The sequence below is a fragment of the Schistocerca nitens genome, chromosome 8, assembly GCF_023898315.1.
Source record: "Schistocerca nitens isolate TAMUIC-IGC-003100 chromosome 8, iqSchNite1.1, whole genome shotgun sequence".
NCBI classification, from domain to species: domain Eukaryota; kingdom Metazoa; phylum Arthropoda; class Insecta; order Orthoptera; family Acrididae; genus Schistocerca; species Schistocerca nitens.
The window spans coordinates 172,707,618-172,729,253 of record NC_064621.1 but is presented as its reverse complement, the minus strand read 5'-3'; the positions used below and the strand labels follow the sequence as shown (position 1 = coordinate 172,729,253).

The following is a 21,636-nucleotide window of genomic DNA, read 5'->3' as shown; positions in this document are numbered from 1 at the left end:
CTGTGCCACCCATCCATAAATGTAAATAAACACCATCTTCAGCACAAAGTTACGTTTCTTTAAATGACACATTCTGCGGAAATGAAGAATAAAAGTACAGTTAATGACGGCTACCTTTTTCCACTGGTGTAGACCTCATAGCTTCAGAAATACCAAAGACTTTAAGGATTACAAGTGCGCCCACCCGCCCACCGCACAGACAGAAGCACCAAAGAAAGTGGTTTAGGCATGCGTATTCAAATACAGATATATGTAAACAGGCAGAATATGGCGTTGCTGTCGGCAACGCCTGTACAAGACAGCAAGTGTCTGGCGCAGTTGTTAGATCAGTTACTGCTGCTACAATGGTAGGTTATCAAGATTTAAGTTAGTCTGAACGTGGTGTTATAGTCAGCGCGCGAGGTAGCGATGAAGTGGGGATTTTCCCGTACGACCATTTCATAAATGTACCGTGATTACCAGAAGTCCGCCAAAACATCTAATCTCCGACATCGCTCCGGCTGGAAAAAGATCCTGCAAGAACGGAACCAACGACGGCTGAAGAGAATCGTTCAACGTGACAAACAATCCTTCCGAAAATTGCTGCAGATTTCAAATGCTGGGTCATCAGCATGTGTCAGCGTATGAACCTTTCAACGAAGCATCATCGATATGGGCTTTCGGAGTCGAAGACCCACTAGTGTAGCCTTCATGAGTGCACGACAAAAGCTTTACGCCTCGCCTGGGCCCGTCAACATCGACATTGGACTGTTGATGACTGGAAACATGTTGCCTAGTTGGACGAATTTCGTTTCAAATTGTATAGAGCGGACGGACGTGTACGGGTAGGGAGACGACCTGATGAAGTCCATGGACACTGCGTGTCAGAAGGCGGCTATTCAATCTGGTAGAGGCTCTGCTGTGGTGTGGTGCGTGTGCAGTTTGAGTGATATGGAACCCCTGATACGTCTAGATACAACTCTGACAGGTGACACGTACGTAGACATCCTGTCTAATCACATGCATCCATTCATGTCCATTGTGCATTCCGACGGACTTGAGCAATTCCAGCACGACAATGCGACACTCCAAACGTTCAGAGGGGCTCCAGAACACTCTTCTGATCTTAAAAATTTCCGCTGGGCTCCAGACTCCCCATACATGAACATTTTAAGCGTATCTGGGATGTCTTGCAATGTCCTGTTCAGAAGAGATGTTCACCCCCCCCCCTCCCCCCGTACTCTTACGGATTTATGGACAGCTCTGGAGGATTCATGGTGTCAGTTCACTCCAGCACTACTTCAGACATTAGTCGAGTCCATGCCACGTGGTGTTGCTGCACTCCTTTGTGCTCGCGAGGACTCTACACGATATTGCGCTGGTGTAGTGCGTGTGCGTGTGTGTGTGTGTGTGTGTGTGTGTGTGTGTGTGTGTCGGAAAAATCTCATCTCATTTTTCTGTAGAGTATCTGATGCTAAATGAATTTCTGGTTGTAAACGAGAAGATCTCATAGAGCTATCTGCTGCTGAGGCCAAACAGCGAAATACATTTGATGTTAGCTTAATGTAAGAAGAATAATCGGGCCTATCGAGGAGGTATATGTTGTCTGATTATTCGTCAAACCAGAAACACATGCAGCACGGTTATGCCTGTGTACATGGCTTTTGTCATCTTGAAAGTTGAGGGGTGTCCACAGCACGTTCATTATGAAGTAGAATGTACGGCAATACTTGGTCTCCAAAAATACTGAAATAAGGTTCATGGTTGATGTTCATGGCTACATGAATGAGTGATATGAGGACATTCACGTCTCTTTGCACCACACTACACCACACCACGCTGGGCTACTACGAAGTTTGCGTGTTGTTTGGTCTGATGAATATGTGCAGCCTTATGTCTCACTGCGTGCAAAGGCCTTTTAAGAGGTACCTAACACCAAATAACCATTGCATTCGGATCCCTTCGGAGTGTTCGCTCGGAAACAATTTTAGATGAACCTACGTCACAGACAGTGCCAATTGCTGTCGATTTTCTATCTGACTATCGTAGATATGGCGGATCTCAAGTCTGAGAACCCTATGTGCAAAAATATTTTAACTAATAATGTTCTTACACTGTGTTACCTAGCTCAGTAAGATACACCGTTCCTTGCAGACACGTTGAATAGCCAGCGTTGATCAAAAATATTGGGCAATTTCGTTCACGGTGTGCTTATGGAGTACTGCCAAACATGATCGTTCTTCCTTCCACGTCTCTGCATCTTAATGCGCGGACTGCTTACTACTACCTACTGCTGCAGACACACCACAGCACCGCCACCACTTATGTCAGCTGGTACCAGATGTACACGACCTACAGGGCTCCAAAGCAACCAGACCGCTCATTTAATGGTGTGACCAGTATTACCTCCAGTGATATTAAAATATACAAGCCCCACAGAATTGTGATGACTCAAAAGACGTACGACACCCATAACCGAAGGACGGAAGGTTGGATTTTAACATCCCGTCGACAGCAGGGTCGTTCGAGACGGAGCAGAAGCTCGGCTTGTGAAAGGATGAAAAGGAAATCGGCCCTACCTTTTTCAAATGAACCATCCCGGCATTTGCCTGGAGCGATTTAGCGGAATCACGAGAAACCTCAATCTGGATAGGCGGACGGGAGTTCAAACGGTCGTCCTACCGAATGTGACCCATAACGGAAAAACCATTATACGCTAGAATAATACAAGAATGCTAGTTAATGCTAATGTATGAAAAGAACGGATAACCAAAACAGCAGAAATTACAAACACATAAATAACAATTCTATAGAGACACAACCCGAGACACAACCCATAACGACATAATTACACTAGAGTAAAGAGCTAGCTGTCAAACTTGTCTTTTTGCAACTGTCAGATAGTAAAAAACGTATTCTAATATACGTGCGACAGCAGATTATCACACAACTTTAAAGCGTAGCTGAAGAAAATAGTACAACCAACGATTACAGGCAGTAATAATACTTTGAGTAAAGTTGACTTATGTCCAGCTACAACGTCAGGACGCGAGTACAACATCAAAAGTAAAAGAAACTTTATAAATCGTATATTATGTAAATTATAAAAAATACGGTTGTTTGCAGATGTACTGGTGAAGGAAATAAAGCTGAAATAACCATATATACTGAAATAAAATATCAAACTGCGTACTGTTTTCCAGTTCTGTGCACAATGTGCTACCGTGACCTGATATATGCTGCACGTCCCACAATGAAGAAAAGAAATAGATAATTTTCATAATACACTCCTGGAAATTGAAATAAGAACACCGTGAATTCATTGTCCCAGGAAGGGGAAACTTTATTGACACATTCCTGGGGTCAGATACATCACATGATCACACTGACAGAACCACAGGCACATAGACACAGGCAACAGAGCATGCACAATGTCGGCACTAGTACAGTGTATATCCACCTTTCGCAGCAATGCAGGCTGCTATTCTCCCATGGAGACGATCGTAGAGATGCTGGATGTAGTCCTGTGGAACGGCTTGCCATGCCATTTCCACCTGGCGTCTCAGTTGGACCAGCGTTCGTGCTGGACGTGCAGACCGCGTGAGACGACGCTTCATCCAGTCCCAAACATGCTCAATGGGGGACAGATCCGGAGATCTTGCTGGCCAGGGTAGTTGACTTACACCTTCTAGAGCACGTTGGGTGGCACGGGATACATGCGGACGTGCATTGTCCTGTTGGAACAGCAAGTTCCCTTGCCGGTCTAGGAATGGTAGAACGATGGGTTCGATGACGGTTTGGATGTACCGTGCACTATTCAGTGTCCCCTCGACGATCACCAGTGGTGTACGGCCAGTGTAGGAGATCGCTCCCCACACCATGATGCCGGGTATTGGCCCTGTGTGCCTCAGTCGTATGCAGTCCTGATTGTGGCGCTCACCTGCACGGCGCCAAACACGCATACGACCATCATTGGCACCAAGGCAGAAGCGATTCTCATCGCTGAAGACGACACGTCTCCATTCGTCCCTCCATTCACGCCTGTCGCGACACCACTGGAGGCGGGCTGCACGATGTTGGGGCGTGAGCGGAAGACGGCCTAACAGTGCGCGGGACCGTAGCCCAGCTTCATGGAGACGGTTGCGAATGGTCCTCGCCGATACCCCAGGAGCAACAGTGTCCCTAATTTGCTGGGAAGTGGCGGTGCGGTCCCCTACGGCACTGCGTAGGATCCTACGGTCTTGGCGTGCATCCGTGCGTCGCTGCGGTCCGGTCCCAGGTCGACGGGCGCGTGCACCTTCCGCCGACCACTGGCGACAACATCGATGTACTGTGGAGACCTCACGCCCCACGTGTTGAGCAATTCGGCGGTACGTCCACCCGGCCTCCCGCATGCCCACTATACGCCCTCGCTCAAAGTCCGTCAACTGCACATACGGTTCACGTCCACGCTGTCGCGGCATGCTACCAGTGTTAAAGACTGCGATGGAGCTCCGTATGCCACGGCAAACTGGCTGACACTGACGGCGGCGGTGCACAAATGCTGCGCAGCTAGCGCCATTCGACGGCCAACACCGCGGTTCCTGGTGTGTCCGCTGTGCCGTGCGTGTGATCATTGCTTGTACAGCCCTCTCGCAGTGTCCGGAGCAAGTATGGTGGGTCTATGTTTTGAAATGATGTGCAAAGTTGATGCTCTCACTCTAAAATACTTGAGTATAATGTGGGTGATTTGCAGGTCATGAGGTACGCTGCATCAAGACGATTGTACCGTTTTTAATTTTAATATTTATCTAATTGTGTTAAATCTTTAACGTAAGATTGTGCCGCTTAATGAGTAGATTATGATAGGAATTTAAATATTTAAACTCGGTAGATGACTATGTGAAATGCTGAATATCAGATTTTTGTTGCTGTTAAGTAGGCAACCCGCAACTGAGATTGCATAACCATTTAGGCCGTTTAATGATACGGATTTCTATTCTAAATTCTGAAATTGTAAGGTTTTGCGGCATGACTTACCAACATGTATACAAGAAAAGAAATCCTAGTTAATTACGAACAAGTTAAAATTAAAGTGATTTATTAGTAAAGAAAGAGAGAGATAGTTGGAAAGTAGTTTCCTCGATATGTCTATAGATATTCCTGAAAATACACTCCTGGAAATGGAAAAAAGAAAACAATGGCTCTGAGCACTATGGGACTTAACATCTGTCGTCATCAGTCCCCTAGAACTTAGAACTACTTAAACCTAACTAACCTAAGGACATCACACACATCCATGCCCGAGGCAGGATTCGAACCCGCGGCCGTAGCGGCCGCGCGGTTCCGGACTGAGCGCCTAGAACCGCATGACCACCGCATTCCTAGCAGAATTCGGGCAGGCGTTATGGAGGAGTAGCATTGCGTTACGCAGTCTTCCCGGCTGTTGTTCTTGGACTGCGTCTCCAAGGTGTCTAAGTTGTGATGGATACAGCTCGGGGAAGCAATTCGTAGTATACCACATAGTAGCTTTTCCAGCGGATACGTAACATCATGTTTTGTGGAAGTGTGCAGATCTTTATACGTGGAGTTGCTGCTTTGCTTGGGCTCAGTCGTTTCTTCCTCTGCCTTATTTTAGCATAAAGACACTATTTCTCGTCACCAGGAATGATGCGAGATAGGAATCGTCGGTCTCATTCCCAAGTTAATTCATGACGAGCAAGCAGTGATGCACATATAGCTCCCCCCCCCCTCCCCGTCCCCCTGATTTTTGAGATTTTGGCTTAGAGCGAGCGGTATAAATAAATCCGATTTTTTAACCTTCTCCATTGCATGGCCGCGCGGAAGTAGGCGAGCGGTCTATGGCGCTGCAGTCATGGACTGTGCGGCTGGTCCCGGCGCAGGTTCGAGTCCTCTCTCGGGCATAGGTGTGTGTGTTTGTCCTTAGGATAATTTAGGTTAAGTAGTGTGTAAGCTTAGGGACTGGTGACCTTAGCAGTTAAGTCCCATAAGATTTCACACACATTTGAACTTTTCCATTGCATGCAGATGTCGCATAATGGTGGAATGATCACAGTTCATCACGTTTGCCAGTTCGCGAGTACAGTGATGCAGATTATTAGATTGATGCGTTTATACGAACTTCAACAAAACTCTTCGAATGTCTTCGTGTACGTCGAGAGTCATTAATGTCAAAACGATACATCGTAAAATGTGAAAACCATTTTCTCCCCGTGCTATGTCCAATTTCATTATCCTCTTTCACGATACAAATGGTTCTTGCTGCCTTTGCTGCTGTCACCCCCTCTATTCAACTAAACAGAAGAGTATGCCAGAAACGTTCCGATTTCTCCACTTGGCGCTCCATCTTCTGTGGTCTACAGCTCCACTCACTATCGCCAATTGACAAAATAACAATTTATAAACAATCAGCAACAGTCAACTACAAATATGAAATGGCTGTCAATAAATAAGCCCACATCAGCCGGAATACCAACATGTGAAACAAAAACGCTACAAAACTATGTGCCAAACTAATATTTAACTGATATGCTAGGTGCATTTTGTCACTAAATGCGTTAATGTGCGTGTTTTTAGGAAGCACGTTAATGCGTACGTATTTCCGTATGGAACGTCTAGCGTGAGGTGTTATCAATATGCGGACCTAAAAGCCTTCTTGCTGCTAATAGAATGTCACAGCGCCTCGCAGTTCTCTCGCCGCCTAATTATTCTGTGCACGCAAGCAACTGCCAGCGGACCGTTCAATACCGGCCGTGTTCCGGACCATTTCTGTGCGGCATCGAGGGATGGCGGAAGCGCTCATTACGGCCGCCCAGGTCCGCACCAAACTCATCCGCGCGGCGCGGGCCCCGCACAGCATACGGATGAGGTATGAGGTATGAGGCGACGCGAAATGAGGAACGGCAGGGCGGGAGGCGCGTGTGCCCGCGCCCATGCCTCCAGCTCCCAACGCGCTCTAACTGCATTTGCGCTCGGCGTCACGCGAGTCGATACCGAGTGCCTCTCTCTGGTGGATACATACGCTATCTTCAACATTTACCTCTGAACAGTGTGATGGTACTGCTCAAATGCAGTGTCAAAAAATGATTAATGAAGGAATGTCTTAAATTTATCAGGGTGAGTCAAATGAAAGCCTTAAATATTTATTTAAATATTATTTATTGTGCAGAGGTGGTACAAAGCTGTATCACTTTTTTCAACATAATCTCCCCCACGCTCAATGCAAATCCTCCAGTGCTTACAAAGTGCATAAATTCGTTTAGAAAAGAATTCTTTTGGTAGTCAGCGCACCGCGTGGCGTACATCTTCATCCGAATGGAAAATCTTTCCTCGCATTGCGTCTATGAATGGTTCAAACATATGGAAATCACTTGGGGGCAAGGTCTGGTGAGTATGATGGATGAGGAAGACACTCAAAATGTAGGTCTGTGATTGTTGCAACTGTTGTAAGGGCAGTGTGGGGCCTTGTATTGTCATGTTGCAAAAGGACACCTGCTGACTGCAGTCTACATCGCTTTGATTTGATCGCAGGCCGCAGATGACCTTTTAGGAGATCTGTGTATCTGCTGACAGTGGTCCCTCTAGGCATGTAATGCTCCAAAAATACTCCTTTTTCGGCCCAAAAGAGAGTCAGTATAACCTTCCCTACTAATGGTTCTGTTCGAAAATTCTTTGGTTTTGGTGATGAGGAATGGCACCATTCCTTCCTCGCTCTCTTCGTTTCCGCTTGGTGAAAGTGAACCCAGGTGTCCTCCCCAGTAACAATTCTTGCAAGGAAACCATCACCTTCTCGTTCAAAGATCCGAAGAAGTTATTCACAAGCATCAACTCGTGGTTCTCTCATTTGAGGAGTTAGCTGCCATAGCACCCATCTTGCAGACATTTTGTGAAACTAGAGCACATCATACACGCTGTGGTGTGCTGACCCATGACTAATCTGTAAACATGTTGCAATGTCATCCAGTGTCACTCGGCGGTTTTCCTTCACTATGGATCAACTGCTGAAATGTTGTGTGGAGTCACTACTCGTTGTGCCTGACCTGAATGAGGAGCATCTTCCACTGAAGTCATACCATTTGCGAACTTCCTATTCCATTCGTAGGCTTGCTGCTGTGACAAATATGCATCGCCATACTGAACCTTTATTCGTCGTTCAATTTCAATAGGTTTCACACCTTCACTACGCAAAAACCGAATAACAGAACGCTGTTCTTCCCCGGTGGAAGCCGCAAGTGGGGCGGCCATCTTTACACTGATACTGCGACGGTATGTGTGCATCTACATGATGCTGTCACCTACTGGCTATTCTGCACGCTATTTGCAGCAGGCTTACCAACTTACAGGATAACGGCGCGAAATTTCGATTTTTTATTACAAATTTAAGGTTTTCATTTGACTCACCCTCGTGAAATAGATAGTATAGTTTTGATGAGTGAACTAAATAAAAACACTATGGAGGAGAGGTGATCTCATCCATCGCTGTCAGTTCACAGTAGCATGCAGTCTCAACATGAATAGCTATAAGAGCACAGTATAACTTTAGGCGGGTAACGGGCAAACTACTACAGATTGCTTTAGTGGAGACGAAATTGCTCGTGTTAACAGTAGTGAATCTGATTTAGAGAATCATCTTCATACATAATATATTCACGGAGCACACAGTGGCCACTATTACTAGGATCGTTCGACAAGTAATTCGAAACTTTTTTTTAAAAAACAGACTGGTTGTACGTAGGATTCCAATACACCATATTAACCCCCACTCTTTGGGCTACAAAACAGTATTTTTCAACGTAATCTTCGTTGCATGAGACGGCCTTACGCCATCTTACTGAGAGGGCATGTATTCCCGCGTAGTGCCAATTCACTGGTCGGCGTCGGAGCAACAATAACCTCCCCATCATCGATGTACTGCTCCCCGCGGAGTGCGTTCTTCACAGGCCGAAACAGATGGAGATTGGAAGGTGCGATATCGAGGCTGTAGGGTGGAAAGGAAACAATAGTCCCTTGAAGTTTTGCGATCTTCTCTCTGGTGACCAGATTTGTGTGACGCACTGCTGTGTCATAGAAAAGGAGATTGCCTTTTTATGGGAACAGGGTAATGTCGTTTCTTCAGTTTCCTAAGAATAGCACAGTAGACTTATCAGTTCACAGAGTAACCCCTTCGGAGTCCCAGAAGAACGTCGCCCTGACGTTACCGGTAGATAATGCTGCTTGGAACGTTTTCTTTGGAGGAGAGGTGGTGTGGCGCCATTCCATGGACTGCCGTTTTATTTCATCGTCTGTTGTGCTGTTCGCCAAAAATCGATACAACCAGCCTCATAACGCGCAAGTAGATGATCCTTCGTTCCTGTTTATTGTGTCCCAGCGGGCACCCACCTTTGAGTACCCCAAATTGTGGACGAGTGTGCCAGCGCTACCAACAGAGACGTCCAGTTGTGCAGTGATACGTTTGATTGTGATCTGTCGACCACCTCGCCGTCGATCTCCTCGCCTAACGACTCACCGTGCTTTTGTTCACTGCCAAGTCTCTGTAGGCATTCTGCAAGCGCCTATGAGTAACTGCGGTCCTCTGCTTTCCGCCCAAAGAAGCTCAATGACAGCTCTCTGCTTGGAACCCATCTCCGTTAAAGACGCCATTTTGAAGGCTACTTATAACGCTACACTTATCGGAACTTCATGGAACTACAGGAGCTAAAGCGGGTATATTTCACGATGTCCCACAACAAACGCAGCATTTTTGGAGGAGAAATTCGCTGAGGAAAGAAATGGTTGCTGTGCTAATTGAATGCCTCTCGTATTTAAGTTCAGCACCCAGTGTGCTTAGTGTAAGTTAAACTCCACACATTCGCTCAAAAAAAAGCTGACGAAGTTCGATAACCAACGAAATATTCTTCGAGTCTAAACTGCGAATCAACCGATAAGAATACAACTGCTGAGAGTGCACACACACATAAAAGTATGTTGAAGCAGGAATGTGCCGCCCAAATCGCCACACGAATCAACCTAGCTGCTGCCTCATTCCTGTTCTGAAACTTGTATGTCGCATTCTAACCTCTGGTTTGAGTTATAATTGTTACATCTGTGAACTGGACTTTCCTTTAAGACCTGTCGTTCGGTTCCAACTACACAACAGTAGAATTTTACAAGCGCTATATGACAGAACGAAAAATGTAAATATGGAGATGCGTGCTTTTCAGCTGATTAAAATGGATTGGTGCAGGAAGATCTACAATGAATATCTGAGTCACATTTAGCGAAAAGGTAATTAGTAATCTTTTGAGAGAGATTAATAGAAATGGATGTGGAAACTTTGTCTAAATTGGTCTATCGAACATTGTGTACAAGATTAATTCACAACTCTACGACGGCAGAAGAACGTTTCTAGTTGCATCGGTTCTCCAAAAACGTCAAAGAGGAGATAAAACGGTCGTTCGTGTAGTGACAGTCATTTTACAACGAAACCACTATTACAATGAAGAGGTTCACAGTAACACAGTAACAATTTCCATCTTTAAACACATATCGCTTTTGTAGGTTTTGAAAGAAGCTTTTCATCGAGCTGGTCGAAACAAACTTTGGGCGACAAGGGATGACCCTATATAACCTATTAGGACAATGAAAAGCTTATGTCACGTTATCACGTAACAAAAATGCTGATTGCGCATAATTAACTTGGCCCGTACCTGCAGAAATGGCGTAATAGGAGACCAGAGATAGGTTATCTAGAGGTTCCATTGTGATTGGCTGCTGTGTGACAGGCGTGGTGTACTTCAACATACGAGGCCTACGTACAAATGCATGTCTGACATAATTTATAAGCTACAGCTGCGAGTATGCAAAAAATGGTATTAACAGATTCTGTCAGTACGACCAATAATTCGACAAAAATACGCATTCAAAGTCAGTAATTTCTCACTAGACCACTGTAAAAGAAATTACAGTACAAACTAAGAATCATCCAAAACAAAAATTTCCAGTCAGCTGCTGCCAAAGAGCAAATTCATAAAACAAAAAAGGCGTAAAAAATACTACGGGACAAGATAGTGGAACATATGTTAAAATATTACGGACTAACGTAGATGTCATCAAAGAGAGATGTAAAATAAAAAAAAACTGTAGAGCAAGATAAAGATTGGAATACATGCGACAAATAATTGAGGGCGTTGGGTGTCAGTGCCACTCTACAATGAAGACGCAGGAGAGGAAGTCATGGCAGATCACTTCACATCATTCAGAATGATGACGACACCAAAAACGTCATATGAGTCGTGTATGTGTGTGTGTGTGTGTGTGTGTGTGTGTGTGTGTGTGTGTGTGTGTGTGGGTGGGTGGGTGGGTGGATGGGTGGGTGGGTGGGTGGGTGGGAAGGTGGGTAGATGTGTGTGTGTGTGTGTGTGTGTGTGTGTGTGTGTGTGTGTGTGTGTGTGTGTGTGTATGTGTGTGTGTGTGTATATGTGTGTGTGGGGGGGGTGTGTGTGGGTGTGTGGGTGTGTGTGTGCGCGCGCGCGCGCACGCACGCTATAGAGAGAGAGATATAGAGAGAGAGATAGTAAATTTGCACCATCCAATAGAATAGTATATTCCAACTTGTGTCAGAGTTTTTCTGAGTATTACATATCCGAATGTCGTAACAGCAGAAAATAAGTGACTGTTGGTGTGACGTTAACGCGATGTCACGTTACAGAAGCAGTACACGCTGCTGATGTGCGCGGCGCGCAACAACCGCGTTGACGTGCTGGAGCTGCTGCTGGAGACGCTTGAAGACGTGCGGCTGGACGCGACGGACGCCGAGCAGCAGACGGCGCTGTTCCACGCGGCGCAGGGCGGCCACGCCGCCGTCGTCCAGAGGCTGGCGGCCGCGGGTGCGCGCGCCGACGTCCGAGACAAGGTGGGCCTGCTCCCCTAGTCTGTCTACCGTAACCTCACTTCCGTTACCTAACTCCCCTAACACACTCCCCTAACCCGTCGCTCCTGATCTCACTCCCCTAACTTCACTCTGTAGCCTCATTCATCTAGATTAATTTCCTTACCCTCCCTCCCTTTTCTCATTCCTCTAGTCTTACTGCTCTAAACTCACTCCACTCCTTTAATCCTGTTGCTCTAACCTCACTGCCACTCTTACTCATAGCACCTGAAACTCTTCAAAGCCCACACCTCTAATCTCAGTCCTATCATGCCAGACCGCTAACCTAACTCCAATCAAGTATGCATCTGTATCTGACAACACGCGATGTTAGCATAAGACGTGGACAACGACTGCTTCACTACACTGTACAACAGATGTGAAGGATCACTTTTTAGAAAACCTTAATTTACCCCCATTGCGACGCATAAGCTTGATTTTTAGCTCCAAGGCACCTACGACCTTCCTCTGTAATGGTACAAAGGCGTGGCATCCTGCGACGTCACATTCGGGCTCCTCGGCGCTTCAAACAGCAAGTTGTGCGGAAAAAGGTCAAAGTTCATGTGACGTGTAAAGTGGGTTAATATTGTCACATTGGCACCAAATTTCACCACGATTATGCCCAACGCCGCCGCTGGAAGAGTCACACGATGAGAAGGTCGTCAAACCTGTCTTACTGCTATATCACCCCTTCTTTTGACGCCCCTGCGATGGAGGTAAGAAACGCTACGTCTAGCGTCGAAATCACGCGTTTTTCTTATGAGTTACCGAGGACAACATTTCGGACACACCGACGCTCAGAAAAGGCACGAAAAAGTCTCGGGGAGTGGCGTAAATAGCTCAAATGAAACCACTTCTTCCCTTTGGACGTTGATTCCCACACAGTTCGTGGTCGGAAACGACAGTTTGCAGTGCGAAGAACAACAGGAAGACGTTCTTGACGAAATTTGATATTGGTGACGTCTCCTTGATGCTTCAGCGCTTGTCTAAGGACATGGGGTTGTAAACACCACTGAACGTATTCTTATCCTTTTGGAGTGCAGTGCGACCGAAATTTTTGCTCAGGAATACAGGGTGGAAACATTACAGGCCGTTCAGAACTTCCAAAATGGTACTAGACGCCTGGGGGAAGGCAACAGGCGAAGGATATGAGATATGTAGTGGTTGCCTACCTGCAGGCGCCTAGCACTATTTGAACGGTTTTCTCTGTAAAGGCAGATTTTTTAATATTCTCAGTAAATGGGTGATGGGCGCCACTGAGATTATTGCAGAACAAGGTGGGAGGGGGGTCTTGAAGAAACTCTTTGCTGATTTATTCACACATGTGTTAATGTAGCACCCCACCGTTATCTTGCCACAGGAGGGAGTGAAACGGGATCACTGAAAGAAAGCATAAGAACCTTGTACTGCTTCATATCACATTCAGATTTCGTCGAATGGTTTTTCAATGGCCGCTCTTCTTTCCACCCTGCACACTAGAGCAAAAATAGTGGTTGCATTGCACTCCAAAGGACTGAGATCACAGCCAGTGGGGTTGCTAGCCCATATTCTCCTTAGAAAGGTGTTGAAGCGATTGGCAGATGTCAGCAGTATTGAAAATTATCAAGAACTTCTTCCTGTCGTTCATCACACTGCACACTGCCGTTTTTCAATACCAAATATGTGGTCATCAATGTCCCAAGTAAAAGGATGGTTTCATTGACACCCATTATGCAACCCCTATGAACCTTTCGTATCGATTGTGAACGGCGGTGTGTCTAAAATGTTTTCCCTGCAGTCCATAAGAAAGCAGCTTTTTTTTTTTTATCACTAGCCGCGGCGGCTCTGACCTCCGTCACAGAGCCGTCTAAAGAAGGGGTGATATGTTGGTAAGAGAGGCTGTGACATACTCATCGTGTGAAACCTCCATGATGGCATTGGGCAGAATTATGGTGAAATTTGATGCCAATGTGATATCGTTAGTGCAATTAACATACCACATGAACTTCTGAGCTGTGACCTTTTTTTACGCCTTGATATTTGACGTGTCGTCGAGCCCAAGGGTGACAGACAATTTGCAACCTTATGCGATGAAATGGGGGTCAGTTACGGGGTTTCGAAGAAAGTGAATCTTTAATTCCGTTGCACAGTGTATGTAAATGTGTTTTTGGGTAAACTTTCGTATACCAAAAGTTACTCAAGCTAAAAGTCTGAACTGCACACTGTTGTTAATTATCATTATTACAAAATGCTATGCAAAGTTTCACGTTAATTAGGTTATTAGAACCGTCTTTCGTGATTTGTAGATTTGTATGTAATATTCGATTACTGTTCAGGTCATGCATACGGCGTCAAAGATGTGAATGATGCACATGTGAATGTATGTTCCTCTGAGCACGTAAAAGCGTTCTCTTGGGTCATGATTGATTACATGTGCAAAGAAAGCTTGTGTGAGGTTCCCACAGGCGATGTATCTTGCTATACTACACCTGTGAATTGAACTCGTGAAGTGTATGGCCCATTGAGTCTCACATCCACAACTCTTGTCTACAGACATATTAAATGAAACCTGATGTCTTGCTCCCATTATACCTACAGCATCTGTATCTGTCCAAAAGTGATTATTTACGTAAATTGTTAACTCATTCTCTGTAAATCTCACATCACCTATAAATCGTAGGTAAATTGTGAACTGTAGATACTTGGTACCCCATCTTAAAGTCTATTGGCCACATTGTGTCCTGAAAGCTTGCTCAGGCTGCAAGTAATATGAATATAGTAAATACAAGTGCAGAACTGACTATTCAAGATTGTGCTTTATGCGTTCACCAGCTCCATTTATTCCCGTAGTTGTTTCTGGATCATGTTCTGCTCATCACAGCAATCGCTTCTCAATACCCTGCGAGCGAAAATGCCTGTTATGAATGACTCAGAATCTGCAGGTGGCTGAAACTGATGAAATTCAGTTTTTCAGATCTGAACCGTGACGAAATGACACGGTTGCTTCTCTGCGTTTCCTCCTTGTGTGTAGCGCGTTCCTTTTGAAATTCCCGCTTCGCGCTCTGCTGTTACCTTTCTCTAGCCAGAGGGCACTTTTATATTTGCATATTTGCACCTTGTGGCCAAAATGGGAACTAATTTTTTTCGAGCGTAAATTGGTTCCGCATTAGTGAGTCAGAACGTCTACCAAGTTCGGATGCCATTTTGTAATTACAGCCCAAACTGGTCTTCTGTGAGAAGCTGAACATTAATTGTAACCACTCGGTATTTTTAGCGGGGAATAATAAAAAACTATGGAACTGATCCGTGACAGTATCCTCTGTCAGGTAGTTTGAAAAGTACGGATGCAGGTGCAGATGTAGTTGTGGGTGTAGGTGTAGTGTGTTACCGACCCTTTGAGAGGTAGGGTGGTGTGATGTCGCGTGTGCCGGCAGCAAGGCAAGACGCCGCTGCACATGGCGTGCGAGCGCGGCCACCTGGACGTGGTGGAGCTGCTGGTGCGGCTGGGCGTCGACACGAACGCGCAGGACGAGGACGGCAACACGCCGCTGCACGTCGCCTGCGACGGCCAGCAGACGCGCGCCGCGCAGGCGCTGCTCGACGCCGGCTGCCTCACCGACCCCGAGAACAAGGTAGGCCCACGGGACGCCGCTACCCTCATTACTTCATTACGTTTGCTCTCTGCTCTACTCTCTTTGTAACATCAAAGGCCTGTTACCTATCCGTTACTTGAGTCATTACAACACTATTTTTTAAAATATTTCGGACTACACTACTGGCCATTCAAATTGCTACACCAAGAAGAAATGCAGATGATAAACGGGTATTCATTGGACAAATTTATACTAGAATTGACATGTGAATACTATTTCACGCAATTTGCGTGCATAGATCCTGAGAAATCAGTACCCAGAACAACCACCTCTGGCCGTAATAACGGCCTTGATACGCCTGGGCATTGAGCCAAACAGAGCTTGGATGGCGTGTACAGGTACAGCTGCCCATGCAGCTTCAACACGATACCACAGTTCATCATGAGTTGTGACAGGCGTATTGTGACGAGCCAGTTGCTCGGCCACCATTGACCAGACGTTTTCAGTTGGTGAGAGATCTGGAGAATGTGCTGGCCTGAGCAGCAGTCTAACATTTTCTGTATCCAGAAAGGCCCGTATAGGACCTGCAACATGCGGTCGTGCATTATCCTGCTGAAATGTAGGGTTTCGCAGGGATCGAATGAAGGGTACAGCCACGGGTTGTAACACATCTGAAATGTAACGTCCTCTGTTCAAAGTGCCGTCAATGCGAACAACAGGTGACCGAGACGTGTAACCAATGGCACCCAATACCATCACGTCAGGTGATACGCCAGTATGGCGATGACGAATACACGCTTCCAAATTGCGTTCACCGTGATGTCGCCTAACATGGATGCGACCATCATGATTCTGTAAACAAAACCTGGATTCATCCGAAAAAATGACGTTTTGCAATTCGTGCACCTAGGTTCGTCGTTGAGTACGCAATCGCTGGCGCTCCTCTCTGTGATGCAGCGTCAAGGGTAGCCGCAGCCATGGTCTCCGAGCTGATAGTCTATGCTGCTGCAAACGTTGTCGAACTGTTCGTGCAGATGGTTATTGTCTTGCAAACGTCCCCATCTGTTGACTCAGGGATCGAGACGTGGCTGCACGATCCGTTACAACCATGCGCATAAGATGCCTGTCATCTCGACTGCCAGTGATACGAGGCCTTTGGGATCCAGCGCGGCTCCTGAACCCAACGATTCCATATTCTGCTAACAGTCATTGGACCTCGACCAACGCGAGCAGCAATGTCGCGATACGATAAACCGCAATCGCGATAGGCTACGATCCCACCTTTATCAAAGTTGGACACGTGATGGTACGCATTTCTTCTCCTTACAGGAGGCATCACAACAACGTTTCACCAGCCAACGCCGATCAACTGCTGTTTCTGTATGAGAAATCGGATGGAAACTTTCCTCATGTCAGCATGTTGTAGGTGTCGCCACCGGCGCCAACATTGTGCGAATGCTCTGAAAAGCTAACCATTTGCGTATCACAGCATCTTCTCCCTGTCGGTTAAATTTCTCGTCTGTAGCACGTCATCTTCGTGGTGTAGCAATTTTAATGGCCAGTAGTGTGAGTTTAAGATACAAGTTCGTAGTCTTCCACGACGAGTGTCCATTTTGATTAAATCGTTTTAGTTTTTATGCCGCTAAATTACAAACTATAAAACTGGTATACAGTTGACGTTTCGACTGTCCTTCAGGGGATTAAATTCCTGCACTCTGGGGATGGCCATCGCTACATACACTATAAGAAGTTTTGACAAGTTGGTCCCAAAATGATTATCATACCGGTGTCAACAGAAAATTCAAAGCTGTGAACTTCGGCGGCCGATGGATGAATGTGTCACGCTGCAGCACAAATTTACTGCGCAGATGGCTAGAATAGTATGCAGGGCACAGGCCGATACTATGGCATTAAGTCTCTGTGAATTTCATTCCGTCTACTGAGAAGGAGATTAACCATGCCTCGCACACAGGCGAGTGAACAACCTACACTGAACAGCCAAAGAAACTGTTCTAGGCATGCGTATTCAAATACATAGATATGTAAACAAGCAGAATACGGCGCTGTGGTCGGCTCGCCTATGTAAGACCACACGTATCTGGCGTAGTTACTACATCGGTTACTGTTGCTACAGTGGCAGGTTATTAAGATTCAAGTGATTTTGAACGTGCAGTTTTAGTCACCGCACGACCGATGGATACAGCATCGAGGTAGCGATGAAGTGGGAATTTTCCCGTATGACCATTTCAAGAGTGTGCCGTGAATATCAGGAATCAGGTAAAACATCAAATGTCCGACATTGCTGTAGCCGGAAAAAGATCCTGCAAGAACGTGACCAACGACGACTGAAGAGAATCGTTCAACGTGAGAGAAATGCAACGCTTACGCAAACTGCTGCAGATTTCAAAACTGTGTCAGCGTGCGAACCTTTCAACGAAAGATCATCGATATGGGATTTCGGAGCCGAAGACCCACTCGTGAACCCTTGCTGACTGCACGACAAAATGGTTTACGCCTCGCCTGGGCCCGTCAACACGACATTGGGCTGTTGATGACTGGAAACATGTTGCCTGGTCGGACGAGTCTCGTTTGAAATTGTATCGAGCGAATGGTCGAGTACGGATATGGAGACAATCTGATGAGCCCATGGACCCGGCATATCAGAAGGGGACTGTTCAAGCTGGTAGAGGTTCTGTAATGGTGTTGGGCGTGTACATTTTTAGTGATATGGAACCCCTGATACTTCTAGATACGACTCTGACAAGTGACACGTACGTAAGCATCCTGTCTGATCACCAGCATCCATTCATGTCCGTTGTGCATTCCGACGGACTTGGGGAATTCCAGCAGGACAGTGCGACTCCCCAAACGTCCAGAACTGCTAAAGAGGGGCTCCAGGAACCCTCTTCTGAGTTTAAACATTTCCGCTGGTCACCAAACTCCCCAGACATGAACATTATAAGGCATATCTGGGATGCCTTCCAAGCTGTTCAGAAGAGATCGCCACCTCTTGTACTCTTACGGATTTATGGACAGCCAGCGGGATTCATGGTGTCAGTTCCCTCCAGCACTACTTCAGACATTAGTCGAGTACATGCCACATCGTGTTGCGGCACTCCTGCGTCCTCGATGGAGCCCGAAACGATATTAGGCTGATGTACCAGATTCTTTGGCTCTTCAGTGTAGATACATGTCAACATTTCAGAGAGGATGTGTTGTCGGGCTCAAAGTAGCCGAGTGAGTAATCTGCAATTCGTTCGACATCTGAATATGAGCTGTGTCACTATGCTACGATGCTCGCAGGAATGGGTGTGCCTTGGCAGAACACAACGTCAAGAAGCAAGCGGCCGATTAGACAGATAACGGAAGATGAGCACTGATCAATGGTCAGAGAGGGACTATGAGCTATAGATACAGCATCATCATCGATACGACGTGCAACTGGTGCTTTAGTGACCGCAAAGACCATAAATACTGTGGTCACAAAAAGGGGATTGTGCTCACGGCTCCCCTTTGCACCGAATACCATTGACCTCTGTACACCAAAAACCACGTTTGCGTTGTGTCAGGCACATACGCCCCTGCTGATGGACCCCACTTTGAAATGAGCTCCGATGACCAGCAAATACGTGTCTGGAAACACCCTGGACAGTGGTGGGATACCCACCTGACTGTCGCCTGCCACCCGGCCCAACAATCAGGACTGATAATGAAGGGTGCCATTTGATTACGTAGCAGGACCCCTTTAGTAGCCAACCGCGGCACCCTTGCAGCAAAGTGGTGCGTATACGATATTCTACGTCCCGTTTTGTTGTCCTCCGTGGCACGTCGTCCTCGGCTTGGATTTCAGCAAGATAATGCCAGACTGTGCACGGCAAGATATTGTACTGCTTTCATGGCGCTCGCAGAACCATACCTTGTCCAATAAGGTCACCGAATCTTTCCCCACTTGTGAATATTTGAGCATTATTGCAGCTGTTTTGTTGCCTTGAAGAAGACCAGTAAAAAGACGATCGAAACGTCGCGTCGGTTGTATAGCTCAGTCAGCTTATTGGAATGCTGTGTTAAAGCAGTCCAATCGCCGCTATTAGACAGTTGTACACCCTGTTGTTTTCAAGGTAGAAACCCAGTGAGACAGTGAACTGTGCAAGGAAATCTAAATCCTCAGAATGCGGAGAATGCCGAAAGGCAACGAACACACCGTGGCGCTAGTGTTAACATTGTTTATGTGTTGTCTTTTCGCATATGCCCTGCATACCGAGGCTCTAAATTCCCTTGGACAGCACTCTCACTGCATATGTGCCTTGAAAAAACGAGGTGTACTCCTATATTTTATGTCCTCTCTACTTCGACCATCATCAGTTATTTTTCTCCCCAAATAGGAAAACTCCTTTTCTACTTTGTCTCATTTCCTAATCTAATTCCCTCAGCATCACCCGACTTAATTCGACTACATTCCATTAACCGTGTTTTGCTTTTGTTGATGTTCATCTTATATCCTCGTTTCAAGACACACGCGATTATTTTAATTATGTTCCTACTAAATTCTTCACACTAATAATATACGCAATTATTAGTGTGAAGAATTTGGTAGGAACATATTTAAAATAGTTTTGTGGCGTCGTAGAAGAAAAATATTTCAGTTATTTCGCGAGAAGGCGAGCGGTATTAAGCATAGTTACAGCGCGGAAGCACACATAATCGCGGTTTCGGGGGCATTGATGCTCCGTTCCCATTTGAGTTAGGAATATGGGGTGAAAAGTTTTTGGTTTAACTCGGACCGGCGACCATTTGTATAGCCACTCGAACATGTGTTTTGCTGTAACAATGTTACAGAATATTAAGCAAAATTTGAACAAAGAACCAGAACTGGCGCCAAGGTAAGTTGTGCGATTCGATTAATTCTTTTGAAAAAGATTTTCATTTGGCAGAAATTAGTGCTCAGCTAATGGCATCTTTTGTATGAGCACCGTTATGATTTTGCGTACTAAAATAGTCAGTCTTAAATAACTCTTGACTGGGGTGAGGCAGATAGTTCAAAAAATGTTCAAATTTGTGTGAATTCCTAAGGGACCAAACTGCTGAGGTCATCGGTCCCTAGACTTATACACTACTTAAACTAAATTATGCTGAGAACAACACACACACCCATGCCCGAGGGAGGACTCGGGAGGGGCCTCTAACAGAGCGGCCACTCCGCACGGTACAGATAGTTCGAATTTGGCTCACCGCTGTATCGGAACTTCGTCTGAGATAGCGTTTAAACCGTTTGAAAAATCCTGCTTCATTTGGATCTTACGTGCAAAAAACGCGTTTTAGTGAGATTTATTACGCACACCACTTTTGTATTTCAGACTTGTGCGAATCGATTCACATTTTCTAAGAAGGTAGATAAATAAATGTAATTAATGGTCGTCCTGTTGTTTTGTGAAAGCTTCGTCCGCTGCTATGATGTAAGCAACATGGTTCGAAAGAAAATTAAAAAGAAAAAAATACACTCTAAGGATCAGTTGTCGCGCGAGTCAACAAAAAACAACATCGGTTACCAAGCTTTTTTTTTTTTTTTTTTTTTTTTGGTCATCAGTCTACTGACTGGTTTGATGATTTGATGAGGCCCTCCACGAATTCCTTTCCTGTGCTAACCTCTTCATCTCTTCATCTCAGAGTAACACTTGCAACCTACGTCCACAATTATTTGCTTGACGTATTCCAATCTCTGTCTTCCTCTACAGTTTTTGCCCTCTACAGCTCCCTCTAGTACCATGGAAGTCATTCCCTCATGTCTTAGCAGACGTCCTATCATCCTGCCCCTTCTCCTTATCAGTGTTTTCCACATATTCCTTTCCTCTCCGATTCTGCGTAGAACCTCCTCATTCCTTACCTTATCAGTCCACCTAATTTTCAACATTCGTCTATAGCACCACATCTCAAATACTTCGATTCTCTTCTGTTCCGGTTTTCCCACAGTCCATGTTTCACTACCATACAATGCTGTACTCGTACATCCTCAGAAATTTCTTCCTCAAATTAAGGCCGGTATTTGATATTAGTAGACTTCTCTTGGCCAGAAATGCCTTTCTTGCCATAGTGAGTCTGCTTTTGATGTCCTCCTTGCTCCGTCCGTCATTGGTTATTTTACTGCCTAGGTAGCAGAATTCCTTAACTTCATTGACTTCGTGA

The 21,636-nt window shown here is 45.8% G+C and overlaps 1 protein-coding gene across 5 annotated transcripts in view; it reads left to right on the top strand.

The window, feature by feature from the left end:
* LOC126199014 (ankyrin repeat and death domain-containing protein 1A-like) overlaps positions 1-21,636 on the top strand; it is an 811,076-nt gene that overhangs the window by 603,727 nt on the left and 185,713 nt on the right. For all 5 annotated transcript variants that reach the window (XM_049935699.1, XM_049935702.1, XM_049935701.1 and 2 more), the window contains 2 exons: positions 11,666-11,869; positions 15,298-15,495. In XM_049935699.1, coding sequence (XP_049791656.1) covers positions 11,666-11,869; positions 15,298-15,495 — 402 coding nt within the window. The remainder of the gene's footprint in view (positions 1-11,665; positions 11,870-15,297; positions 15,496-21,636) is intronic.